General features: G+C 49.2%; 1 protein-coding gene across 1 annotated transcript in view; it reads left to right on the top strand.

The window, feature by feature from the left end:
* The first annotated feature begins 2,806 nt into the window (after positions 1–2,806).
* Positions 2,807–13,282, top strand: part of ST14 (ST14 transmembrane serine protease matriptase) — a 45,487-nt gene continuing 35,011 nt past the window's right edge. The window contains exon 1 of the mRNA XM_074976984.1: positions 2,807–3,173. Coding sequence (XP_074833085.1) covers positions 3,096–3,173 — 78 coding nt within the window. The 5' untranslated portion in view covers positions 2,807–3,095. The remainder of the gene's footprint in view (positions 3,174–13,282) is intronic.

Raw genomic sequence — 13,282 nt, 5'->3', positions numbered from 1 at the left:
GAAAAGGCTCGGTGCATGGCTGTAGAAGGAAATCTAGGACTCGGGAACGGGAGCTGGGCAGAATTGTGGAGAGTTGAAAAATTTAGATGACTCCATGTTTAATTTACTTCCAATCCACCTCTAAGTCTGAAAGATTAAAAGTAGATGAGTTGAGGGATTTGGCCTCTTTTATTCACCAGGTCTGTAAATAAGGAGCAGTGGAGGTGAATAGGTTTTCAGTAGGCATCAGCCAAAAAATTTCAGATCTGGATCCAGATCAGAGTTTTCCCAAAATTTGGCATGTTTAGACCAAAGGATCCCAGAATTGACTGCCAACCTCACTGCAGCCATGTGTTGTTAACCGTAACCTCTGACTGCATGGGCACCTTGACTCTGAACATCATGGGTTTGGCTCTGGGTCAGAGGTAGGCAAAATATAGTCCATGGGCTGAATCCAGCCCACCGAGCCATTAATCCAGCCTGCAAGTAGCGGGAGAGCTTTGCTTGTTGACCCCAATGCCAGTAAAATCACTCTGCTTCTATTGGCCAAAAACCGACCATGGGCAGTGGAGCACAGTTTCTCAGCTCCCATAAACCAGGTTCCAAACGATAGGAGTGGAGAGATTTTGCTGCCAGCAGGGGGCAGCACTCCAAGCCATCCACTGCCTCGGTGCAGATAGCCACCCAGAACAGCCAGCGGGCTGGGGCTGCTGGCAGGCTGTGTGCGCTGTTGACTGCAAGCTGTTTAGGTAGGCACCCCCTTAGCACATTTTGTTTCTGGCACTGCACCGCAGCTCCTTCTCAGACCTTGCAGCCACTGCGACATCCCAGGTCAGAATCCTATCCTGCATCCAGACCCCCTCCCAGATCCTGCCCCAGGTCACAACCCCTCCTTCAGGCAAACTCCCTCTCAAATTCTACACCCTCTCCTGCACCCCAGTCCTCCAGCCTGAGCTCCCTTCTGAACCTGGCCCCCAGCCCAGACCTCGTATTCTCCCTCCATACCAAACTCTTGGAGTGGACCCTCCATCATAAATTCTTGCCCATCCATGTTCTAGGTTTACCCTTTGTCTTTAGTGTCTTTCTTTCATTAATTTCAATGAGGGGTTATAAGCATTTCGCACCCCTGAAACTGTTACAAAGTAAATGTCTTTCCTCAGCCAATCAGAGCCAAGCTGCCCACAAAAGGGGTGTTGCCTTAACGCTTCTCTTATTGCTACAACGACACAACCTTCCTGTCAGGGGTGCAATGATATAAAGCTGCTTTATGCTGGCACAGCTATTCCGAGGCACAAAGGGGATTAGGCTGTACTGGTGAAAGGCTCTTTCATACCAGTATAACTCTGATTAAAAATCCCCCAAAACATGCCTAACACAAAGTAAGTGATACTAGTGCAACAGTGATGTGTAGGCCAGGCTGGGGTGACCCAACCCCATGGGGACACCCGGAGATTAGACTCTGGTGCAATCTGCAACTCTAATGTCAGCCTGGGGAAGGTGGGACCTGGTGTCCATGCCAGCCAACACCCAGCTGGGCTGCCCTTTGCTCACAAGCATTTTCCCAGTACATTCCCCCTCTCTCTCTGTGAGCATGAATGTAAATGTGAATGATTGTGAATGAGAGGAGACTTGGGGGAAGGTTATTATGGTAGGAATCCAGGAGGTCTTTTCAGGTGCTTTGGTTTACCAGCTGGCTGGGTTCCTCCAATAGCAACTAGAATAACGAAAGCTACAGTGAGTTTGAAGGTGATGGATAAGATTTAGAAAAGCAAAGCGATTAGCTCAGGAACGAAGCTGAGCATCATGAAAAGGTGCATGTTCAGCAGCATGTTGAACAGACGTGAGATATGGGTGATAACGAAAGATTCGAAGAAAAGGATGTTGGTGCTTGAGAGGAGTTGTTGTAGAAAGATCATGAGAATAGGATAGATGCAGGTCACCACTGAGGAATTCTATAGGAAGATACAGCCGAAAGAGAACCTACTGCAGAAGTATCAGAGTGGTAGCTGTGTTAGTCTGTAGCTTTGAGAACAAGAAGAAGTTTTGCGGCACCTTATAGACTAACAGGTATTTTTACCTGTTAAATATCTGCTAGTTTATTAGGTGCCACAAGACTACTTCTTGTTCTGTACCGCAGAAGGTTATACAATGTCAGTTACAGACATTCGGGCATATTTGCAGAATGAACCACGAATGAAAAATCAGGACCGTGGCATGTGGCAGAATGGATGGTGCGAATAGGAGAGGCAGACCCCGCAGAGAATGGGTAGATGATATAGTAGATTGATGTGAAGACATCTTACGAGAACGAAGCCACTCTGCACTGGACAGGGAAAGACAGAAAGAAACAGTGAGGGAAGCATCTGACACTAATGGGCCCTGAGCCCATGGTTGCTGCTGGGTTCCTTTTGTTGTGTCCCTGTTTACACGTGTGTGTGTGTGTGTGTGTGTGTGCGCGCGCGCGCATGTGCGCTATGTTTATTGTCCATCTCATTTAAGGCTGGGACACCAAGAACTTTTCTGCTGGTTGAAAATAAGTGGCACAGGCTGCTCCCCACATGGTGCCACTAGCCCCTTGTGTCTCCCAGGGACAGAGGAACCAGCTGCGGTTCTGCAAAGGACTGGCGCCCAAGACAGGGCCTTGGGCAGGGGCAGGGACTTTCCTGCAGCTTTCACCTGTGGCCAGGCCAGGAGGAAGTGGAGGGGAGGGGCCCGGTGAGGCAATCTCGTGTGATCACACACCGAGAGAGACGTGGCCACACCTTGAAACTACCTGAGCCCCGGCAGAGGGGGGGCGGGGCGCCAGGCAAACAGGCCAGGGGGAAAGGAGGAAGCGGAGCGCGCAGGATCGAAGCCGTCAGCGAACCCGCGGGGGCAGGAAGTGCTCAAACTTTGTCCTTTGCCCAGCGGCTTGGGAGCTTCAGCTGAAACCGATCCGGCTCGGGCCCGGGCCCCGGCGCTGCCCGGTCGCAAGCAGCGCTGTGTACGCAGCGGCTGCGCTGGGATTGCAAACTTCCCCTGGTGCGGGGGGGGGGCAGCTGCGCAGCCCCCCATCGCCCCGCTCCCCGGCTGGGGGCCCGAGCGTGCGGAACCAGCGGCTCTCCGAAGAGACAGCGATGAACGACTGCCAGCCTCCCCCGGGAGGGAAGCGCAAAGCCTCGGATCCCAGCCTGAAGTATAGCACTAGGACAAGGGTGAGTCCTGCGCGGGCGGCGGGTCTCTGCTCCCACCAGGCAGCTTTTCCGGCGGGGCTACGAGAGCGAGACTCGTCCCCGGGGCCTGCGGTGCTGGGGCGCGGCCTGGGGCACGCTGCCCTGCTGGCTGGGAGAGGGAAGCAGCCGGTAGGGCTTGGGGACAGCAGGCGGCGGCGGCGGCCGCCGTTCGAGCTCCGGGTGCCCCGTCTGTGGCCATGCCGCCCGAACACACCCAGTCTCATGTGACCTTGGAAGCTCAGCAGGGCCAGGTCTGGTTAGCGCGTGGATGGGAGACCGCGTGGGAGCGCTCGCTCAGGATGGCTTTGAGGGCAGTGTTTGAGCTGCTCCGCTGAGCCCCTGCAGGCCTCCTGCTATGAGGAAAGCTGTCGGTTTGCAGAGCGGCCCAGCTGTTGGATGGGGCTCTCCCCTCCCTTGGCTGGAGGTAAGTGGCTGGAGAGTTCTTATCCAGACTCTGGTTTGACTTCGAATGGGGTGGGACCCTGCGTTGGGGAAACCAGTGCACTGCCTTGTCGCTAGAGTTTGAAATAGATTTAAACCTGGGTTTGGCTTAACACAGGCCTGATCTGTGTTACAAGCTCTTGTCCAGCTCCGATGAAGTGGGTGAAAACTCATCACCCAATAAATAGTATTATTAGCCTTTAAGGTGCTACAGGACTGCTTTTTTTGTTTTGTGATGATACAGACTAACCTGGCTACCTCTCTGAGACCATGCGTCAAGGCGGAGTCAGTTTGAATGTAAATAATTGAGTTCAACACAGTAGCCCCCGACTTATGCATGGGTTGTGTTCCTGGGCAATCACATCTCAGTCAAATTTTGTGTAGGCTGGGACCGCATGCAGGAGGGGTCCTGCTGCCTTTGAGTCCCCCTGTCCTGGTCCCCAGCTCCCCTCTGCTTGAGAGAGCTGGGAAATTGACCAGTCCTGCTGTGCTAGTCAGTTTCAAGTGGTAGGGAGCTGGGAAACTGACCAGCACAGTAGCCCTGGTCAGTTTCCCAGCTGGGGCAGGTGGAGGGGAGGTGGGAGCCAGGCTGTCCTGACACCCACTCCTGGGACGTGGGAGCCAAGCTGCTGCCTGGTTCACAACTCCCTGCCAGTCATGATTTCAACTCACATTAGAACAAGAAACTCAAGTCGAAATTGTGTTAGTCGGGGGGAGTCCACTGTACAGGGTAACTTCCTGAAATACTTTACTGCATTACAGAGCTCTAATTAACTGTCCTAGGGGTTCATTTCTCCCTTAAAATCCATTACTCTCAAAACCAGTGTGATTAAACGGGCAAAACATCATTTCGGTACTCTTAACTCAAGTTTTGTCCAGGCTTGTAATGATTTAGGTGAAAACCAATACAGATATTTTCAATAGTTGTCTATAAGCACAGTTGAAGTACATTGAATCCATCCTGTTGTGCACTGGCTATAACTCAAATAGTTCAAAATCACCTCTGTATTTGACCCAGAGCAAGTTACTTTTGCTGCCCTGGTCTTGTGTCAGTCAAAGGCCTGGTTGTCTGTTGGTTATCTGCAATAGAGAGTATTGCTCTGGACTTGTGAAAGACGACTATGCTAGCCTGGCCTTGTGTCTCAGCTCCAAGGTCTTGGCTACTGTTTTAGTTGAATTTCCTGTTAAGAGGTTGAACATCAGGTGTCCTGAAGGGTAAGATCAGAACAGTGATTTTTCAGAGGGTGTATTTGGACCATTGGTCATGACCCGTTTGTGTGCTCCTCTTGCATTCGCTGCTCATTTAAAACCTGGGGCTTGTTTTATTTAAAAATGTATATATAATCTCCTAAATTGCAAGCGACCTCCCAGATTTGTTTCAAGTTTCTTAGCTGTAAATCAATGAACTGTGGGTTTCTAGCTAAGCTACAGTCAAGAATTGCTGCATCATCTTTTCCTCATTCAGGGCAAGGAGGAGCTTGGGTAGTGCAAGGAAAATGGCTTATCTGGCCTCAGGCTATGAGCCAGTCTTTGGAGCGAAGTTTACTCCAACTATCTACACCCAAGTTGCTGCTCTCCCGTGGGCCTGGGCAGTCAAATTCTGTTCTGTTGCATCTGAAGAAACCCCTTCTGGGTCCCTGATGCGATTGCCAGCAGAACGTGTGTAACTGCCAACAGGTGGACTCAAAACTGCAACCTCTGGAGCTTAGTGAAGGAGCCTCTACAATTTGACTTAAATGACAGTTGGCTCTCAGCTACGGCTGCAGAGGAGATGGGTTGATTGATTGTTTCTCTCTGTAAGTGGCCCGGGTGCCAGGGACAGTGAACCACACCTAGTAGGTGTGTGGGTTACACATACACTATGACCAGCTCCTTAAAAATACCATTGTTGGAGAAGCTGTCACCCAGCCGAGTAGAAGAAAGATATTCAGGTCTAATTCCTTTAACCCTTCTAGTCTTTCTGAGCAGTTTGTTCAGAGGTAATCAGTGATCCAGCTCACAACCCTGATTACAATTCTTGTAGGAGAGACAGTGTCCATGACCAAAGCTTGGTGGCAGAGCCCCTTATGTGGACTGTATGGCTTGTCCCTCCCAGAGTTGTGCACGCTCTTCATAGGAATAATCTTGCTTGCTTAATTCAGCCTTTATGCTCCAACTACTTCTCTCCAGTGAACTTTAGCCTTGGGGCTGTCTGACCTATTTACTGCAGGTTTCTGCTGTGCCTGATTGCAGTTGTTTCTGCTCCTTCAGTGTGTGATTTCAGCACAGAGCTTGGTACGTCTGCTGTTGCTGACGACACACACAACCGTGGTGAAAACTGCAAATCCAATGCACGGACTCGGAGGCTTTCAGGCCAGAGGGACCTTCATGATCATCTTTTCTGACCTCTTGCACATCTCAGGCTAGAGTCTCACCTGCCCTCTCCTTCAGTAGACCCCTGATCTCTAGCTGAGTCACTGGAGTTCTCAAATAATGATTTGGTTTCACAGAGAATCCGCCATTTACTCTAGTTGAAAACTGCAAAAGATCCAGGCTGCATGCTGCAGAGGTCAGTGAATTTCCCCCTCTGCCTGCCTTTTCGACCCGACTCCAGGGGAAAATGCCTTCCTGACCCCAAATACAGCTTTCCGAACTCATGAGCCAAACTATTTGAGACCTCTGCTCTGCAAACCCAATTGGCTTCGTTTGTGGCTGGAAATGACTCAGCAGTGTTGTGAATTCTACTCATGTGAACGCATGGACCAGCGGTCACAAGAATTACTTAATATTCACCCAGATATGGGAAACATTATTCCGATCCACTGGAGGGTTACAAAAATGTACATTCACAGGCCTTTTCATTGAAGTCTTGTCCAAGAACAGCAGATCAAGAAAATCAAGCAAAGGCAAGTTGCTAACATGAAGTCGTGATGGTGCAACCTACAGGCGCACAGTCCTACTCCCTCTTCTCCGAGGATGAGCAGTTGCTCTGCAGGTGGGGAATGTGTGTGACCGAAAGAAGGTGTGTGTTTGCCAATGGTGTTGCTGGTAGCGATCCAAGTTGCTTTATGTTCCTGTTTCCTAGGTGAAATGTGCTTGTGTCTGTTCAAAGGAGGGATTAGAGCAGAGGTGGGTAAATACCGGCCTGGCAGATTTAGTCCACCAGGGTTAGTCCCTGGCGAGCCAACACCTCTGTCACAGGTGTCGGGCGATCGCTATTTTCATTGGCAGTGGATCACTGTTGGTGGCCAATGAGAGCTATTGGAAGCAGTGTCCCAGCTGGTGTTGCTCCCAATGGTCATGAAGGCGATCTGTGGCCAATGAGAGTTGTGATTGCCTGATCCCACGGAGGCACAGGTAAATACAGTAGTGGCAGCCGGCTGCTTTTTTATTGCCCATTCCTGGATTAGGGGATAATGAAGGTTCAAACTGAATCTCTTCAGGGTAAAACTGATTTTAGGTGACAGAACTCCCTGGTGATTGACTCTGGCTTTGAGGCCAGGTCTGTACCAGACCCTACAGTCGATCATAGATACGCAATTCCAGCTACTGCAATTGCGTAGCTAGAATTGACTTACCTATGGTTGACTTATCTGACTGTCCTCGCTGATGAAGGTTGATGGGAGAAACTCTCTTGTCGTCCTCCCTTATTTCTCGTGAGATTGAGGAGTATAGGGTTTGACTGCCAACCCCAGATAGATAGTTAGATTTTGCATGTCCCTACTTGGCATGTGAAATTGACTCTGACCGGGTCAATCGTCCAGGGTTCCATCTACCAGGGTAGTGTAGGCATGCCCTTAGATTGCAAGCCTTGAGCATGTTGATGATTATTTGGAAAAAGTGCGTAGGAGTGATCGAGAAGGGAAGTGTAAAATCCAGAGATGCAAGTGACCTTTTTCTTCCAGGAAATAATAAACCAGATTCATTTTAGTGCTCGCCTGACAAAAATTGTGTCCCCACCCATCTTTGGTAAGAGAAGAAAAGTTTGTCCAACAGGAGCAAATGGTTTGTGTTGCCACTTCTGTCTGCTGAAGAATCATGTCTCCTGTCTCCCTTTGTATCATTTGGCATAAAATCTTGATATTGTAAACTAGCATTTTTAGGGGGAGAGATTTGCCTTCCTTTTTCCCCACACTTTTTGTAGGGGTGCGCTTTCAAGCCGGCAATCCAGGGGGTTGTTTCCTAGGTTGTTTGAATCAAATAATCCTAGAAATGTAGAGATAGAAGGGGCCGTGAGAGGGCATCAAATCTAGCCCTGTCCACTGAGACGGGAGCAAGTAAACCTAGACCAGAGGTCAGCAAGCTTTCCAAGGGAAAGTGCTGAAATTTGACCTTTTGACCTACATGTATGGTCCTAGAGCTGCTGATGCTTTTTCAGATCGCTAATAGTCCAATTTCATTCATAAATAAATTAATATACAGAGCTGTACCGTTTGGGTGGTGGTTTGTTGAAATGTGGAGATATACATATCTTGCAGAGCTGCCAGGGACTTCAAAAGGGCATCAGGTCCAGTCCCCTGCCTTCACAGCAGGACCTATCATCATCCCTGACAGATATATAGATATATATATATATTTAAATCTAATCTGCTGCAGACCCTTGAAAGGCCCCCTCAAGGGCTGAGCTCACAACCTTGGGTTTACAAGGCCGATGCTTTAACCACTGGCATGGCTTTGAGCACTTTCCCAGCTGCATGGGAAGGAAGGGTGGGGCAGAGCTCCAACCTCGTGTGCTGATGAAAATCAGCTCGCATGCCACTCTTGGTTCTGGGGTTTGCTGGCCCCGACGGGGGTGTGTAACCTGTTCTCCAATGATGGGGATTCCACAACCTCCTTTGGAAACCTGCTCCAGAGCCGAACCGCCTTTATTTAGAGTTAATTTTTCCTAATGTCTAACCTAAAGCTCCCTTGTAGCACCTGACGCTTGTGACTTTGTGTTGTATTTTCACTGGACATGGAGAAAATTTGATCATGGTACCTCTTATAACACCCTTAATGTACTTAAAGACTTATCAGGTGCCTCCTTAACCATCTGTTTTGACGACTAAATGTGCCCATTTTGTTTTAGCATTTCCTCCTAGGTCAGGATTCTTAAACATTTTATCATTTTTGTTGCTCTTTTCTGGACTCTTCAATTTATCTTCCTCTTCCTTAGTGTGACGTTCAGAGCTGGATGCAGTAGGCCAGGTGGGGCCTCAACAGTGCCAAGTGGAAGAGGAACGACAGTTACCGCCAGTGTCTTACATACAGTGTTTCTATTAACATACCCCAGAATACTGGCTTTGCTGTCACTACGTCGCATTGTTGGTTCAAACTCAATTTGTGATCCACTATAAACCACAGATCCTTCTCAGGAGGGCGACCCCCTAACCAACTGACACCCACGAAAGCTATGCTCCAAAATATCAGTCAGTCTACAAGATGACAGGACTTCTCGTTGTGTTTGTGGCTATAGACTAACATGGCAACCCCTCTGATATGCCAAGCCAACTATTCTTTGTTTGTGGCTTGTGCATTTGATTCCCCCCCCATCCCAGGTATAGCACTGGTCACATCACTTTATTGAATTTCATCTTGTTGATTTCAGATCAATCTTCCCATTTGCTAAGGTCTTTTTGAATTCTAATCCAGTCCTCCAACATGTGTGCAACACTTTGTTGCCACTTGTAGGTGTTCTAACTCCCTCTCCATTATGGAAGACATTTAATGGAGTATAGTATAATGAATCATATCAGACTGCGGTGGGAGTTTCGGGGGGAGAGCAGACCTTTGTGGGACCCCCACGAGATATATCCCTCCAGTTTGGCAGTAAACCATTGTAACAATTCCGGTTGAGAAACCATCAGTTGTGCACCTGTAAAAGAGTGATTTTGTCTAGACTCCATGGCCCTAGTTTGCGTACGAGAATGTTGTGTGTTGAAAGCTTTACTGAAATGAAATGTAGCGGAGAGGTAGCTGTGTTTTCTGTACTCCGACAAAGCAAAGTGCTCCATTTCTGCTGCTTTGTTTTACTGAAATGAAGTTATATCACATCTACCTCTTCCCCTTTTCACTGGGCCAGTCACCCTGGCAAAGAAGGCAACTGACTTGGTTTGGCATGGCTTGTACTTGACAAATCTGTACTAGAAATTAATTGTAACTCCATTAATAGTGGTCCCCAAACTTTTGTTTGGTCTGTTCTCTCCCCACCTCCCTGCCTGCATCTGCCTGAAGCCATGGCCGAGAGGCAGTGGCAGAGGCTGGAGTGGAGTAAGAGGCAGAACAGGATCATGCCTGCCCCAGTGGGGGTTGTCCTGGGTGCCAGGTACTACTGTACCCACCTGAATGTTCCTCTGTGCCCCACTGACTGACTGAGAGTTTCTTCCTGTATCTTTCTAGGCTCGAGTTAGGCTGGCTGGGTTATAATTCTTCCCCTGCTCCCTCTTTTCCCCCCACCCCTTTAAGGATAGAGCTGAGAGATTTCTTAGGTGTAAATTATAACATTTCTATCCAGTCTGGGTTGGTGTCTGATGCCAAGTGCTTGCGCCTGACTTTTGCTGTTTGTAGTAATGGGCCTGAATTGGAAAGAGGATTTCCCACCCCTTTAAAAGTCTAGTTCTGACCTTCATTATTCAGGGAGACCATTGTTAGGTGCTGCTTTCCTGACTGTTCTGTTTGGCTCTGCAAATGATCTGAGCACCTATCAGGGTCTTTAAGAATTTCTTTGTGGCTCCAGGCACTATAATTGCAAAGTAGTTAAAAAACAAACAAACCAACTCGCCTGATTTTTCCATCGGGGTGTACATCGAAAAGCCCAAAAATGAACAACTCGCATCTAAGTAGCAAATGAGATGTGATCTCGAAACTTTGGCTAACTCCCCCAGTGTCCTCCAGAGAGAGAAGGCTCAGGAGTGAAAGTCAGGAAGACAGTGGCACAAAGAAAGTATGAGGAAATAGAATAAGTAAAAAGTTTATGAACATCCTGCACTAAACACGTATCGCATTACAAGTCATTGTGTGTGCGCTGTTCTTAAAACAGGGGTTACAAAAAGTCTGATGTTATTTATTAAGGACATCTTGTATTCCCACACGCTGCGGCTCGTGCATTACTGAGGTGGTGTTTGTTTTAACTGAGTTTTGGAAAAAAATGACTGCTCTTGCTCTTTTGGTTGCTGACCCTGACCTACCTGGAATAGGGCTGCCATGTACATCTGTTGCCATTTATTACAGGTTAAATGCTGACTAACGGGGGAATACCCTGAACATAGTCTATTGGGGAGGGTGACCAAGATTTATATTTATGCTTAAGACCCCAGAGAGGGTGATTTGTGCAATCTCGGCCACGATGCTCCCTGTGCTCCAGAAGCTTACAGTAGACAGGCCATGCGGTGTGCTGGGTGCCTTTGAGGAATGGGAACGTGATCTCCATCAGACTCAATCCACCCTGCACACCCCAAACTCCAGTGCCTGGGAGCGGCAGGGGAGCTGCGCCAGGTAAGCCCCCTCTATGTCGCCAGACCCCAGAGTGCTCCTGTATTCCTCTCCGGCCCAGCTCCCCCACCCCTACTCCATTCTTGCGCCCCACTCCTGCCCAGCTTATCCATCCCCATTCTGCTCCTGCACCCTCCCACCAGTGTCCCCTGTCAGCTGAGCATTTGGGCGCCTGCCCGGGAGAGATTCAGGTGCCACCCAGCTGATTAGCAGAGTGCCCATGACAGCCCACAGTGGGCAGCTTGTTTCTGTATGGATGGTGCACATTCACACATGCGATAATGCACGCAACAAAATTTATTCCACCCACGAATGGAAAAATATTAGAGGTGCCATTGCCTGTCACACTCTCAGGTCCCCTAACCCCCAGTATGTTCCTCCACCCTCCCTCTGCACAGACTCCACACCCCGAGCCTGGCTCCTGGCAGTCCCCTTCCGCACTGAGCCCCTCATTTGTGGCCTGTCCACAAATGTACTAGCCCTGGGCCCCTTAGGCTCTGGGGTGGGCTGGTGCGCGAGGGGAATGAGGGAATCTTTCTTTGCCAAGTCAAGGACCAGCTCAATGAGTGTTTTTGTTTTTGCTTTTCACTTCTGTGACCCCCAACTCTTTTTTTTTTTTTTTCTTTTCTTGAGTCAGTGGCCCTGACCTTAAAAAGGTTTCCTATGCCTGCTCTAAGGCAGTGGTGTCCAAAAGAAATTTACTGATCACCACACCGCCCTCCCCAGAGCTAGCAGCTGCCACCCCTCCCCACACCCCACAAATTGCTAGTGATTTGCCAGAGTCGCCCCTGTCCCTGGAACTACCTCATGCAAGCCAGCCTGTGGCTGGAGTCAAGCCACCCCACAGCTGGAGCCGCTGAGCTGCCAAAGCCACAGGAGGAGCCAACTCTGCTGCCACGTGCTTGTCCCGCCGAGCAGTGGGGTGCATACGGGGAGCCGTCAGGGGGCACTCCACTTGTGTTGCTCTAATGAGCCACTTGCCACACCGTGGTGCCCAGTTTGTCACACGTGACGAGTAGAAAGTGTGTTGGGCACCGCAGCTCCAAAGGGTCAAGACGGCTTCTAGCCAGAGGTGTGGCACACTCAGCCCTGTTCCCCAGATTTGTACTGAACCGATTCCTGCTGCCCTTTCCTCCTGTGTCAGGCAGGACACTTATGCCTTAGCAAGATGCTCTCTCTCATTTCCCACAGTTCATCTCTGTTTAATAATCTCATTGTCTTTAAGGAGGAACCGAGGAGGAAAAGAAACGTGGAAACTGATTTGATTGCTCTGCTGTTTAGTTTCAGGAGTCCTATCTTCAAATGTGGTTTATTCTTATCAGAAGCTTTTTGTAGCCCTGCATGCAGGGGACCAATGATAACCTTTTGTGTTATCCTTCGATAATGGCACAAGCAGAGTTTACAAAAGATCTGGGCTCTGCCTTGTTATCAAGCTGAACCTGTGCTGGTTCCTCCTGCGATTTGTAGCTTGGTCTGTGTCACATGCTGCACAGTTAACAGCTGTTAGGTTTGGTCTCTGTGGAAGATCCCACTTCTCTCCCCTTCCTGTACGTTATCACAGGAGTTCTCAGGAAAAAATCAGGGGTCATAGCTGCAGTAGGTTGCTGACTTACGTGGAGGTTGGTCACAGAGGACTTATGTGGAGCCTATTTCTTGGCTGCCCGCCACACACAGGAGCTGGGAAACTGATCAGTGCTGTTGTGCTGGTCAGTTTCCCTGCTCCTGTGAGGCAGGCAGCTGGAGGGTGGCTCCCAGCTCCCTGCCCCTCACAGGAAACTGATTAATGCTGCAGCACTGGTCAGTTTCCCCAGTCCTGCCAGCAGAGGGGACCTGGAGCCTGATCAGTTTCCTGACTCCCCTGAGTCACATTAAACTGAGGTACGTGCAACTTGAGCATATGTATCTCGGATTTCTACTGTATAAGAAAAACCCCTGGTGGCCACAGTTTGAGAAACACTGTTTTTGAGTCAGTATGGGAGCACTTGCTCTCATTTATGCCTGTGAAATTTAGACCATTTGAAATGACTCATCCACTTCGCGCACACAAATTTTGTTGGCTTTCAGATTGTTGAGATTACTTTGTCCAGTGCTCCATGGGCTGGCTCTCAGGATTCTTATCGTCTTGTGAGAAGTTGTGCGTTTCTTAAAGGCCCAGCTCCTGGAGCCAAGTAGGTGTCTGAGAGTTTTAGTTCTTAAAAAGA

Source organism: Carettochelys insculpta, chromosome 25, assembly GCF_033958435.1.
Source record: "Carettochelys insculpta isolate YL-2023 chromosome 25, ASM3395843v1, whole genome shotgun sequence".
Taxonomy (NCBI): domain Eukaryota; kingdom Metazoa; phylum Chordata; order Testudines; family Carettochelyidae; genus Carettochelys; species Carettochelys insculpta.
Note: the sequence above shows the minus strand (reverse complement) of the source record. Positions and strands in the feature narration are given on the sequence as shown.